The sequence below is a fragment of the Nannospalax galili genome, unplaced genomic scaffold, assembly GCF_000622305.1.
Source record: "Nannospalax galili isolate Female #2095 unplaced genomic scaffold, S.galili_v1.0 scaffold64, whole genome shotgun sequence".
NCBI classification, from domain to species: Eukaryota; Metazoa; Chordata; class Mammalia; order Rodentia; family Spalacidae; genus Nannospalax; species Nannospalax galili.
In genome coordinates, this window is record NW_008352316.1 from 1907448 (window position 1) to 1922155 (window position 14708).

At 40.6% G+C, this 14708-nt stretch overlaps 1 protein-coding gene across 4 annotated transcripts in view; it reads left to right on the top strand.

Annotated features, from left to right (window-relative positions):
* The window catches only part of Trpc3 (transient receptor potential cation channel subfamily C member 3), a 78064-nt gene that overhangs the window by 48622 nt on the left and 14734 nt on the right, over window positions 1–14708 (top strand). For 3 of the 4 annotated variants that reach the window (XM_008849237.3, XM_029554149.1, XM_029554151.1), the window contains 4 exons: window positions 959–1223; window positions 5479–5674; window positions 7181–7390; window positions 11212–11295. In XM_008849237.3, coding sequence (XP_008847459.1) covers window positions 959–1223; window positions 5479–5674; window positions 7181–7390; window positions 11212–11295 — 755 coding nt within the window. The remainder of the gene's footprint in view (window positions 1–958; window positions 1224–5478; window positions 5675–7180; window positions 7391–11211; window positions 11296–14708) is intronic. The other variant, XM_029554150.1, reaches the window with a different exon arrangement.

Sequence of the window (14708 nt, forward strand, 5' to 3'; positions counted from 1 at the left end):
TGTGAGATTGAGGCCAGCCTGGTCTATATAGTGAATTCCAGACCAGTAGGGACTGTAGGGAGACCCTCTCTCAAAAAGACTAAAACAAAACAAAACAAAACATAATTTCCACCTCTTCCTCTCCCCGCTCCAACTCCTCCCATATTTCCTCTGTTTTTTTTGTTTTGTTTTGTTTTGTTTTGTTTTTAATTTTCTAAGTCTTAGTTTCTGTTTCTATAAAGAGGATAGATAACATTGGGTGGTTGAAGGCAGTGTCTTGACATGGTAGACATTCAACAGATGTTAAGCTTGTTGTTACACATGTCTACGATGTAACCATTCTTTTGTAAGTAACCTAGTTTGCACAAAGTTAACCACATAATGTTTCACTGGCTGGTCAGGAAACTAGATCTGCTGTCCACTGTCATGGGTCCTCATTCCCAGTCTATATCCTGTTGTTGATACTTCTGGTGTTTTTGTTCTCTGGGAACCAGTCACACGGCTCAGATCTCCTGAGGTCAGCACCGTTTTTGATGACATTCTCCCTTCTTGTTGGAGATTTTACTTGCATTAACTGTTTAATTAGTTTTCAAAATACGGAAAAGAAGTTTCACTGCAGCTTTACCAGTGAATAAAGCTGACACCTGAGAGGATGGTGAATGCCAGCTGTCATTATCCTGAACAGTCTGTGTCCAGGAAGCATTCAGTCTCTTTGTCTTTTGTATTTTACTCTGTTCCTGTGCTGTGTGAAGTCATCTTAGTATCTTCATAATAATGTTTCCTCTATTGAAAGTAATATAGATGTTGTTTCTAGCTTAACATTAAAAAATAGTATCTGAACAGTTAACTAAATTTGTAGCAGTTTCAATGAAGATAAGAACCACCTGTCTATACAATAGATCTATTTTAAAGTATTTACTTTGCATGGTTAGGAATAAGTAGAAAACTTCATTTTTAATCTCTTTCTTCCTTTTTCTAGCTAGGGATAAATGGCTCCCTTCTGACCCTCAGATCATATCTGAAGGCCTCTATGCCATAGCCGTGGTGCTCAGCTTCTCCCGGATCGCTTATATCCTCCCTGCAAATGAGAGCTTTGGGCCTTTGCAGATCTCTCTTGGAAGGACTGTGAAGGACATATTCAAGTTCATGGTTCTCTTCATTATGGTGTTTCTGGCCTTCATGATTGGCATGTTCATACTTTATTCTTACTACCTTGGGGCCAAAGTAAATCCTGCTTTTACCACGTAAGTAAAACATCTTACTAAAAAGGTGTGAAGGGCTGGAGAGATGACTCACAGTTAAGAGCACTGGCTGCTCTTGCAGAGGACCTGGGTTCAGTTCCCAGCACCCACATGGTGGCAAAGAACTGTCCATAACTTCAGTTCCAGGGTATCTGATGTCCTCTTCTGGCCTCCGTGGGCATTGCATACATGCAGGCAAAACACTCATTATATAAATAATTAAATAAATAAATTTTTTAAGTATGAAGAGAAATTCTAACAAGTTTAGAATAGAACAAAGGAAGTTCAGTTTCAGTAAAAATATTTTCAGAAGCAGCCTTTATAGCTCCTGTGAGGGGAATGCCAGTTCTACCCTTGGTTATGAGGTTTCTTCCCTGAAGAGTCACCTCCTCCCTGAAGTTTTCCTTGAGTAACCTCCATAGCAACTATCACTGACAGTTTTCCCCAGCATAGAGTTATCCAGCTGTGAGACTCTCTGGCCCATGGGTGTTTGGTGGTCATGGGCTCACACTACCTTGTGTGTCCTTATAGACAGGAAGATCACAAATCCTTCTTCACTTTGTTCTCTATAATGCTTCAATTGGAAGCCAGATCCCCATTCAGTAAATTCCCTGTAGATAAAGTGTAACATCAAGCCCTTGAAGACATCTAAGTCGTTCTGAAGTCATTTTTTTAAATAGTTAAAGTAGAGCAGGTCTTAAAGGTGAAAGAAACCAGACGCTCACATTGTAATGAATGAAAAAAAAAAAATCTATGTGACTCCATTGCTGATTGGACAGAGGCCCTGCATAGTGCCCACCCTAAATTGATGGTATATCCTGCACAGGGGCACAGTGCCCCTAATGGACAGAGGTCCTGCATAGAGACCCAGTGCCCTCTTCTCCCCCGCCCCCGGCAATGGAGGCATGGCAACATAATGTTGGGGAAAGAATATTAACTGGAAAATCTGACAGACCAGGATTTTTGCAGTCTATTATTTTCTAGCTGCGTCCTTTTCATTACATTACTGAACATTTCGCAGTATCATTTTCGTCATTTTTTAAATAAGCGTGATAGGTTTGAAATAAGGTCGTTGTGAGGATTACATAAAGCTAGTTATATAAAGTCTCTTGCCCACAGTAGGAACTCAGATCCAGTGTCCTTTCCTGTTAGTATTTGAATATGTCCCTGTCCCCACACATCCCCTCTACGTGGAAGCTGAGAGGAGCCAAGTAGTGCTGTGATGGGCTGAGTAATGCAAACACAGGGACAATTCTTAGCCTCCTGCCTCCATCTACATTATAACATCACACAGTCTAGAGTTTCATCACAGAGGGACACACCCTCTATATGGGAATGAAATCTTTTCTACTCAGCCCTCTATCCCTAGGAACTAGCAGGATTTCTAGAACATAATAGATATATAATCACTATTGGTTGAGTGTGTGAATAAATAAATGAAGTAGTATTTAAGCCTACAAGTCTATAGGCTACATTATTATTTGGAATTTGTTTAAGATATTTTTTAAAGTACTATTTCCATGAAACATTTTTGGGGGAGGAGGCTATTTTTCAGCTGTGCTTTGTAATGAACCTGTATTACTGCTTTAAGAGTTCCTTATTCAGTTAACAGATCAGTGGTCACTGGGGCTGGAGAGATGGCTCAGTGGTTAAGAGTACTAGAAGACCCAGGTTTGATCCAGCACCCACATGGTGGCTAACAACCATCTGTAACACCAGTTCCAGCAGATCTGACACCCTCTTCTGTCCTCTGTGGGCATTGCACAACATGGGTGCACTTAACACACATGCAGGTATAACACCCATATACATAAAATTAAAGTAAATATTTTAAAAAAATAAAGCCAGGTGTGGTGGCACAGGCCTGTAGTTCCAGCACTTAGGAGGCAGAAGCAGGCAGATCTCTGTGAGATTGAGGCCCGCCTCATCTACATAGTGAGTTCTGGGGGGGGGTCCTAAGTGTTTACAAGTTGATCATATGATAAAATCAATCAAACACAAGTTGACAGAAAGCCATATGAGGGATGAGATTTGGTGATTAGTCTCTCTGGGGCCAGTGCACTTGTTACGGTGGCAGGACTAGGAATCTCCCATTCTGTTGTCTTCCTTCTCTTCCAGTTGAATATTATTTCCAGAGAAGAGGTGCAGTTGAGCTTCAGAATCTGTGTTCCATATTTGTGATTCAGTAAACCATGGATCAAAAATACTTTTTTTTGAGACAGGGTTTCCCTGTAGACCTAGTTAGTTTGGAACTTGCTGTGTAGACCAGGCTGGCCTCAGTATCACAGAGATCCTCCTGCCTCTGCCTCCTGAGGGCTAGGATTAACAGTACGTGCCACACTTAGCTAAAAAGTAGCTGGGCATGGTGGCACAAGCTTTCAGTACCAGCTTCCAAGAGGCAGAGGCAGGTGGATCTCTGTGAGTTCCAGGCCAGCCCGGTCTACATAGCTAGTTCTGGGCTAGCTGGGGCTACAGGGAGACTCTGTCTCAAAAAAAAAATAAATCAAATAAAAAATGAGTGTTTTACTTGCATGTATGTAAGTGTACCACATGTGTATAATACCCACAGAGACCAGAAAAGGGCATCTGGAACTGGAGTTAAGGATGATTATTAGTCACCATGTAGGTGCTGGGAATCAAACCTGGGTCCTCTGCCAGAGTAGCCAGTGCTGTTAACTAAGGAGCTATTTCTCCAGCCCCTGCTAACTATTTGTTTTTTAAGGAAGGGTCTCACTATCCTGCCCAGGCTAGCTTTGAATCCTGGGCTCCAGCATCCTCCTGCCTCAGCCTCCCAGTAGCTGGGACCACAGGTGAGCAGACAGTGGTCCTCACAGTGTGGTCTGGAAATCAACAACATAGTCCGACCTGGGATGGGGTAGAAATACAGTCTCAGCTCCCGAAATCCTAAATCCACAGGGAGATATTTACCACTGTCTCATTTTCCCCCATGGCTGCATGTCATCCAACACTTTTTGTTTGTTTGTTTGTTTGTTTGTTTTTGAAACATGGTCTCCCTGTAGCCCCAGCTGACCTCCAACTCACTATCTAGACTAGGCTGGCCTTGAACTCACAGAGATCTTCCTGCCTCTGCCTCCCAAGTTTTGGGATTAAAGGCGTGTGCCACCATGCCCGGCAACCCTTTTGATGTATCAGAACTATTTAGCTTGTTCTTGGATGTCGAGATTATCATGATGCCAAGAATATACTTTTACATACTCTTTTGAAGTAAGTGTTTAATTTTAATCCTGGTTCTGGTCTAATCCAGAAAATCTGCTTTAAAATCAGACTCCAAACTTTCATATTTTTAGGAGAATGGTCTGGGTATTGTGACATGACTTCAGCTTTCTCCTGCTCAGTGAATTTTTACTTGATGATGACTTCAGAAAGCTAGGTATTGGCACCAGTTCCTGAAAACCTCAGAGAATAATTTCTGTTGATAATTATAACAACCTGGGCATGGTGACATATCCCTGTAACCCCATGATTTAGAGTTGAAGATAAAAAAAAAAAACCTGTTCAAGTTCAACTGGGCTGCAGAGTAGAACTGTCTCAAAAATAAATACAACAATGATTCTCCTAAAAAATTTTAGTAGAGTTGGGTGTGGTGGCATATGCCTTTAATCTCAGCACTTGGGAGACAGAGGCAGGTGGATCTCTGTCAGATCAAAGCCAGCCTGGTCTACATAGTGAGTTCCAGGCCAGCTGGGGCTACAGCTGTCTCAAAAAAAAGTATTAGACGCAATTGTTAAGAGATAATGACGATGGTATTTTTAAAAAATATTTGTTACCAGGCATGGTGGTGCATACCTTTAATCCCAGCACTGGAGAGGCAGAGGCAGGCAGATCTCTGTGAGTTCAAGGCCAGCCTAGTGTACACAGGAACTTCTAGGCCAGCCAGTGCTACATAGTGAGACTCTGTCTTAAAACAGCAAGGATAACAACAAAATAAATAATAAAAAGATTTATTTTTATTTTATGTGTATAAATGTTTTGACTGCATGTGTGCAAGTGTACCATGTGCATACAATATCCACAGATGATAGAAAAGGGCATCAGATTCCCTGGAGCTGGAGTTAAGAATGATAGCTGCCATGTGGGTACTTCACACCAAACCTGGGTCCTCTGCTCTTAACCAACCCCTGCTGATGGCGTTTCATAATGGTATTTTACATCGTGTAGTATAAGATGCTAATTTGTTTTTATTTTTGCTTTTCAGTACTGGAAACTGTTCATTGCTGTATGTTTTATTTTTCAACAGTGTAGAAGAAAGTTTCAAGACTTTGTTTTGGTCAATATTTGGGTTGTCTGAAGTAACTTCTGTTGTGCTCAAATATGATCACAAATTCATAGAGAATATTGGATATGTTCTTTATGGAATATACAATGTCACCATGGTGGTGGTTTTACTCAACATGCTAATTGCTATGATTAATAGTTCATATCAAGAAATTGAGGTAAGTCTGTTTCTTGTCCTCAAGGTTTCTCGTGCCACTTTCTTCTACTAACAATGTGACATCTTCTCTGGGCCCTGTTGTAAGAGCCCCAGGTCCCTCACAGAGCCCGACAGCCAAGCAGAGAGCCTTTGTTTCTACCTGGATAGGCAATCTCACACCTCTCTGCTCTTTGGAGCACAGCAGGAGTCTCCGTGGGCTTACTACCACTCTATTTTTTCTCAGGATATATTTCAAAAGTTGTAAGGTTATTGGCTAGAAATATTGGCTATGGGGAGGTTTTCATCTTTCAGACCAGCCAACCCATTGCTTCTGGTAAAAGAATTGATAGATGCCTGACAAACACAGGCAATATTCTTTGTTTGGGCAGAATGTTCAGAGTTTGGAAGAACATTTATCTAAATTCCATTTTTGTCTTTTCCTTTGCCTTTGGAGTAAGATTTCTATCTAGAACCTGGTTTAGATGGATCAAGAGAGAATGAGGTGTGGCAGAGTATGGGCACCAATGTTGAACATGAGGAAATGGTGGGAGTGAGGGAGGAAAACAGCAATTAATATGTTTATCTTTCTTATTTTATGTGTATGAGTGTATTGCCTGCATGTATATAAGTGCAATGCCCACAGAGATCAGAAGGGGGCATAGGATCATCTGGGACTGGATTTGTGGATGGTTGTTAGCCATCATGTGGATTGGGAACTGAACCCGGGTCCTCTGCAAAAGCAGCCAATACTCTTAATGATGAGCCGTCTCTCTGGCCCCATGTTTATCCTTCTTTGACTCTGAATTTTCCTTGCCTTTTTGCTTTACCTTGGAGTGAAGTACAGGAAATTCTGCTTATACTTCAGTGGGCGCAAACAGACATATATGGAAGACAAAGCATCTGAGTAGAAGATACTATATTATGTAGCCATGTAGGAATTATATACCGATAAATATGTTATTTACCTATTTCAAAAGTAATGTAGATTCACTGTAAGAACATATATCACTTAATAGAATGCCTAATTTAGAATTTAGTAACTGTGGAGCTGTAGAGATGGCTCGGTAGTTAAAAGCACATTCTGCTCTTGCAGAAGACCCAGGTCTGATTCCCAGTATCAGTGTCCAGCAACTCACAACCACCTCTAACTTCAGCTACAGGGGATCTGATGTCCTCTTCTGGCTTCCACAAGCCCTGCACTCACCACAGACACACAGACACACACACACATTAAAAATAAAATAAGGGCTGGAGAGATGGCTCAGTGGCTAAAAGCACTGATTGCTTTTGCAGAAGACTTGGGTTCGAGCCCCAGCACCCACAGGTAGCTAACAACTGTCTGTGACTCCAGTTCCATGGGACTGACACTCTCTTCTGACCTCCATGGGCATTGTACATGGGTGCACTTACATGCATGAAGACATAACACTCATACATTAAATAAATTAAAAGTTTAAAATGTATATTTAAAAGATAAATAAAATCTTTAAAACTTACTAATTTGACGATGAATTTTGTTTTGTGACAGGATGACAGCGATGTAGAATGGAAATTTGCTCGTTCAAAACTTTGGTTATCATACTTTGATGATGGGAAAACATTGCCCCCACCCTTCAGTCTGGTTCCTAGTCCAAAATCATTTGTTTATTTCATCATGCGGATCACTAATTTTTCCAAGTGCAGGAGGAGAAGGCTACAGAAGGATCTGGAAATGGGAATGGGTAACTCAAAGTCCAGGGTAGGTACTGGAAGCTTACCAAGACCATAATGTTTTGTCTCTTTCTCCTTGTCTTTTGATGTTTGTTCAATAATTTCCATATGTGATCTTAAAAGATATTGACAGTAGCTGCCTATCCCATGGCCTTTCAGAGACTGATAATGCTATCTGCATTGTGTTTCAAAAAGTCACTTAGTCTATGCCCTGCTTTAGGTCAGCTTCTCATGTAAGCTGCCACAATAAATACAAGCAAATGAAAAACTTCTTTAGCTTATTAAATACAAACAAGAAAGTTACTATCAGAAAACACTTTATGTCTGTGTGCCTCACACTTCTCAACTGTTACTTTGAAGCCAAATAGTCTTGACATCAGCTTTTCTTCTATGGCATGATTCACCATTGCCATACTCTTTGTGTTTTTAGACCCTTTATTGGATCTTTAAAGTTCTAGTGCATCCTCAAATAGCAATGAATACCTTTTGTAAAGAGGAATGGTTTGACCCTGAGTTGGCCCACCTGACTCAGGAAGGTTAATTTCATAGTGACATTTCATTAGTATGAACTTAGTTTTCATAGATAAAATTGGTGTGGAGATACAAGATTATGGGTATATTTCAAATAGTGGGGAATGAAGTGGACAGGAATGAATGTATGAGAAATCAAATATAATTTTTGTCTAAAATTGTGAAAATGGAGCCTGTCATGATGGTGGATATCTGTAGTCCCAGTATTTGGTAGACTGACATAGAAGCCTCCAAATTCAAGGTCACAATGAGCTTGAGGCCAGCCTGGGTTATAGAGTGAGACCTTGTCTCAAAAAAACATTGTGAGCTGGGCATGGTGGTGCATGCCTTTAATCCCAGCACTTGGGAGGCAAAGACAGGCAGATCTCAGTGAGTTCAAGGCCAGCCTGGTCTACAAAGTGAGTTCCAGGACAGCTGGGGCTACAGGGAGACCCTGTCTCAAAAAAGATAAAAAAAAAATTGTGAAAATGGTCTGTAGCTGTAATACTCTAGAGACCCACAATAATGTCATTTCTATGAAACACAGGCCTTTGTGAGCAAAGGAAGATGCTTTTTCTCAGATGAAGCTGTGGGGAAAGGAAGAATTGATACAATTTAATTTCTTGTTTATTAAAGTAGATGTGTTTCCAAGATTCATTAAGAAAGTGGCCTTGTACTGGGAATGTGTTTCAGTGGCACAGTGCTTCCTAGCAAAGCTCTTGGTTCCATCCCCAGCATCACAAAATAAATAAATAAGGAAGTGGCCTTTTAAGTCGTCTTTTGATGTGGGCTCTCAAGGCTGACAGGCTCTGCAACAGTGACTGGATGTTCATGCCTAGATTTGCAAGCACAGTGAGAAGCCACATGATATGAGGATCGTGGGTTGGACCTGAGTCTGGGCTCTGTCTCTTAAGACACATTAGCAAGTAACAGCTAAAGTGCCTCACCTCTCTGAGTGCCAATCACCTCACCTAAGAGAGGAAAGACACAGAGCTACTGTGATGATTAAATGAGATACGCTCAGGTTCAGCTTTGCCAAATAGCAGTGCCCTTCCTTATCTGTCTCCACAGTGCTTTGCTGTGGACTTTGTGCAATGCCATAAAGTGGGTGTCATCTCATTTTATAGATGAGGCATATGAAACCATTCAAGTAAGTCCCCTGTGCAAGGTACTCAAGCTAGCAGCAGGCAGCACAGGGCAGGTTTTTTCTTGGGTTTTTTTTTTTTTTTTTTTTTTTTCGGTCTTCTTGAAACAGGGTCTCTCTATAGCCCCAGCTGGCCTGGAACTCACTATGTAGACCAGGCTGGCCTTGAACTTACAGAGCTCCACCTGCCTCTGCCTCCCAAGTGATGGGACTACAGGCGAGTGCCACCACACCTGGCTTAGTAACTGGTTTCTTAAACAGGCTCCATGACTTTATCCTTCTAGGAGGCCTTGCTACCTGAGTATTATTAAAAGGAAAGCCTCTCAAGTATGGGAGCTAACTTTTACACTTCAGAGAACATACCTGAAAGTTTCCTTCTGTAGCAAGAGTTCACGGACTTCAGTCCTTCCTAACACAGTCACAGTATAGATGGGGGACACCAAAAGCCAGGTGAGCAGAACGCTTCCAGATGGCTTTTGACTGCCTAGGCCTCTCTGCAGGAACATAAGGAGAGCACTCTTCAGAGTGCCCATGCCTGCTGGGTTGCACCATTAACTATAGAGGAGCTTTTCTCAGAGAAGATGCTGGAGACAGAAGGAAGGCTGAGCGCTCATCTGTAGAACCTAGGCCTTGCCTCAGCTTCCCAGTCTTTCTGTATCTCCCTGAATTGCCAAGGTTGGCCTTGAATATGATCTCCTGCCTCACCTTCCCCAGCATCTGGGGTTCCAGGTATGCATCACTACATTTTGCTAAATCTTTTTCTTTTTCTTTTTTTTTTTTTTTGTCTTTTTGAGACAAGGACTTCCTGTAGCCCCAACTAGCCTGGAACTCGCTATGTAGACAAGGCTGGCCTCGAACTCACAAATATCCACCTGCTTCTGCCTCCCCAGTGCTGCGATTAAAGATGTGCACCACCATGCTTGGCTCTGGCTAAAACTTTTTAATTTTGCTCATAAACATATAGGCTTTCTTCATTTAATTGACACCATTAAAAAGAAGAAATTCTACTTTTCTGTTTTCTTTTTTAATTTAAAATAATATTTTTATTAATTCTTTGAGAATTTCTATTTCTAATTTTTTATTGAATTTTTGTTTATTTCATATAAGAAAGGAAAGAGCTTCAAGAAACCTTTCCTACTAACCGAGACAGTTAACCTCAGTCAGCAGTTAGATACTGACCCCTAGTGGCAGAAAGTTAACTTCATCAGGCCACCCAATCCTGGCTCGCTCAACAGTGAACAGAAGAGAAGCCTGTCTTGCTTCCTCTGCCCTCACCTGCCACACCTGCCTGCCACACCTTCCCCCAGCCTTTGTGGTGGGGCTTAGGAGGTGGAGAGAATATAAATTTTGGATAGATGGGGGCCCTGCTTTAGAATCACATCCTGTAGGTGGCAGCTTGCCCTTAAATAACTGGAAGTCCCTGCTCTTGTTTGAAGCATGGACTGGGCTAGATGCCTACTCAGAATCTAAACCTTAAGAATAAAAGCGCATCCTTTAATCCAGTTCTCTCCAAAGTTCTGATCTTTGCTCAGTACAACGCAAGATACTTGGAAAGAAGTATTATTTTGGCTAATATTTTAGGGCTACAAAATATCTATAGGACCACCCACACATGTAATATGCTTTTGTTAAGTTTGGAAGAGGAACTTGGGCTCAGCAGCCAATCAAGCTGCTTCTGAGATACTTGGTGTTCTAGATGATAAATGTACCGGTTCCTCTGGAAAAATTACGTTCCATAGAAGCCAACTTCTAAAACACATTCTTTTTTTCCTCAATATTAAAATATTAATTTATTGCACAAATATAACATGACTTAAAATAGTTTTGTAAAGAAACACATATACCTAGTATAAATTAGTACTTATTTTATTATTAATCTTTTACTGTTTATACAATTTATCTAATCCAGCCTTAGCTCTGTTCTTATATTTGAATTTCTCTATGTGCCCTCAATGCTAAAACACATCCTTAATGAATAGCTTTGTTACATGCACTGCATCATATCAGCACTTTGATGAATGTGAACATGTGTTTACCTTCAGAAATATTTAAGCCCCTCATAAAAGCCAACTTCCACAAAATATTCCTCAGAAGAGTTGACTCTAGAAATGTCATCTACTAGAATAAAATATGCTATGTTTCTGGTTCGAAATAAATGTATTCTAATTTACTAGGTTAATTGTATTTTTTCCTAGTTAAACCTCTTCACTCAGTCTAACTCGAGAGTTTTTGAATCACACAGTTTTAACAGCATCCTCAGTCAGCCAACACGTTATCAGGTACGTATATTTAGCCTCTCTGAGTGTGGTTCTCTGCATGTGTCTGTGTGCTTGGTAGTGCTTTCTTTACATGCCAAGAAAATGGGACTTCAATTGGAGGGGACTTCAGAAATCTTTCATTTTTTTTATAAGCTGAAAAGGAGGCTTTTGTTAATGTTGTTTTGCTTTATTTTTTTTGTTTGTTTTTTAATTACTGAGGCTTGAACCCAGGACCATGCCCATGCTGGGTAAGCACTTTGCCACTGATCTACGTGCCCAGTCCTTTCATTTATATTTTTTATTTTGAGACAGGGTCTCACTAAGTTGCCTGGTGACCTCAAACTCACTCTTGCCCAGGCAGGCCATGAACTTGCAATGCTCCTACCACATCCTCCTAAGGAGGTGGGATTACAAGTATGTACCACCAGTACAGCCAGAACAATTTTTGCAGTACAGAAAATAAACTGTTACTATAATTTCCAAAGAACATTTGCAAACACCTTCTCCTGGAGAGGGGCGAGCGATGCAATGTATAAGAGATTTGCTTGGGGAGAGCTCATACACTTCCCCAGAGCTTATTTCCAGGAAGTCTGTTTTCAAATCAATTGCTAAACCGTATTATTTCAGCAACACAAGTTTAAAAATGTCTTTACATTTTGATATTGTATGTGAATCTACATGCTGTTCTCAGGTGCAGATGAGGGTATAAGTCTTTGTTTCCTCTGAATAATATTTGATCATCAGATCTTTAGATTATAGGTATAATGAAAATCAAGGCGTTAATGTGTCTGGTGTGTTAATTAATGTGTATAATCTAAATTCTTGACTGATACTTTCAATGTATTTATAATGCTGCTCTTAGGATGCTCTTGTCTCCTAGAAACAACAAATGTTTATTAATAGATGTTTGAAGCCAGCCTGATTGTCTTCCTCATATAGTTAATCTGAAGTTTGGGGTTGAATATCCCAGTTTTTATTTAGCTTTAAAAATCCAATAACTGGGGGCTGGAGAATGGCTCAGCAGTTAGAAGCACTGGCTGTTCTTGAAGAAGACCCATATTCAGATCCCAGCATTTATATAGCAATAAACAACTCTCCGTAACTCCAGTTCCATTGGATCTGACACTCTCTTCTGACTTCTGTGGGCATTTCATGACATGGGTGCACCTATATACATGCAGACAATACATGCACACACATAAAATAAAATAATAAATAAAAATGTAAAAAATCCAAAAACTGGCTACTGATTGTTCTGTAGATGGATGTATATAAAATTTTCCTGGCATGCACTACGGCCTTTCCATTTTTATTTTCAGTCTTCTTTTTTCGTAAATTTTCTTAAAGTATGTCTTGAAATATTTGTTCTCTATTATTTTGGATCCCTTTTTCAAAGACACCAATTAGACACCTGCTGAATTTTCTTGATCACCCTTCACTGCTGCCCTTTTTCTCTTTTCTTTTTGAACTTTTCATCAATTCTGGCTTTTAGCTTCCTTTCCCCCATACTGTTTCATTCCTATCATTTGTGCTGCTTCCAATTTACCTTTGTTTCTGTGATGACTTTTTCATCCTCTTCTTGAAACTTATCATCAATACTTATCACTTTATTTATATATTCCCTCTTTTGACCCACCATAATCTCTTGTTCTCTCTCTCTCTCTCTCTCTCTCTCTCTCTCTCTCTCTCTCTCTCTCTCATCCAGAAGTCCAAGTTATCCCGTATTGGAGACCAACCCAAGAACCTTGAGCATACCAGACAAATAATCTGCTAGATCTCCAATCTTCTTTCTATCCCAGCAGTCTCACTAAATTGCTCAGGCTGGTCTTGAACTCACTGTGCAGCCCAGACTAGTCTTGAACCTGAGACTCTCTTGCCTCAACCTCCTAAGGGACTGAGATTATAGGCCTGTGCCCCTAGACTCAACTTTGACTGACCATATTTTCCTTGACCTCTTTGTCATAATTCACATTTTTTAGGGTATTTTACTTAAACAATGGAATTGCATGCTTTAACTTATCTTTTACATTTTTAGTAACCATTGTTCATTTGATATTTGTTTTTTCCCCTTTTCTTAGTCTCTCATAGTATAGATCCTATGTAGTATTATCTATTAATTCTTATTCGGTTTGAACTGAAATAAATTCTTCTTACACAGCTACTCGGAGGAGGTTAGAATGGGGTTGGAGGCTATCAGGGCCAAGTTCCAGGCTAGAAAGAATTTTCTTTGAAGCACAGAATTGTGTGTGAGAGTTCATTATTTTTATTTTTCCTTGTGAAAGATAGCAGTCTAAGACCATTCATAAACTAAGTATGTAACTCAGTGGAAGAGCATTGCTTGCTCATTGCCTGGGTCCATCCCTAGCACTGAAGATGGATATTCATAAGGTAGGTAGAAGCTCCCTCCCCAGCTCACAGTACCACTGGTACACATGGTTTTCCTTTATAACTTCTCCAACTCCTGTAGATTTTGAGCCAACATGAATCTTTTCCCCATTATCTTTTCCCCATTAGTCACTCCTACTTGACCTTTTCTGTTTTGAGACAAGGTCTCACTAAGTGGCACTGGCTGGAACTCACTATGTAGACAAGGCTGGTCTTGATCTCACAGAGATCTACTTGCCTCTGCCTCCAGAGTGCTGGGATTAAAGTGTGTGCCACATTCCTGGCCTACTTGACATTTTCATAACCTTCCTACAATACGGTTATGGGTGTCTCCAATTTTTATGAAAGGCAGTTTCCTCTGCTCCTTACTGTCCCTGTGGCTTTTGAGTGGTTTAGAGGTAGAGAAATTCTTAAGCGCTCTGTGGAACTCAAACTCTTCTTGACTAAGAAGTTGATCTTTGCTGAATACAGAAAACTCTGGAAGGCTCTGCATTTCATATTTTATATTTTCTAAGGGGGAAGAGTTGCTTTATGGGTCTGTGTATATATATGGCTTAGGGATAGAACACTGAACTAGCACATGCAAGGCTCTGAGTTCATTCCTAGCATCCCCCCTCAAAAGATAATTCCCTCCCCTGTAGAATAACTGTAGAAGAGAAACTGTAGAGGAAAAGTCTTAATTACCTACAATCAAATGTCACACAAATGCTGTGATTATATTCACATAATCATCATGAACTCTATGACAGACTTTGTTTATGCTGCTATAAGGGCTGGCTGGCTGACTGGCTTCTTGGTTTGTAGATGTGTCTTTAAACTGGGTCCTTACATGATGGAAAAGACAGGAGAGTATCTGGGTTTATTGTGCAGTGCTTGTCTCACATAGGCAAGGCCCTGGATCCCATACCCCATGCTGCAAAAGGAATACTGTTAAAATTAACAGAACTAGCCAGGCATGGTGGCACACACCTGTAGTCCCAGCACTTGGGAGGCAGAGGCAGGCGGGTCTCTGTGAGTTCAAGGCCAGCCTGGTCTACGTAGTGAGTTCT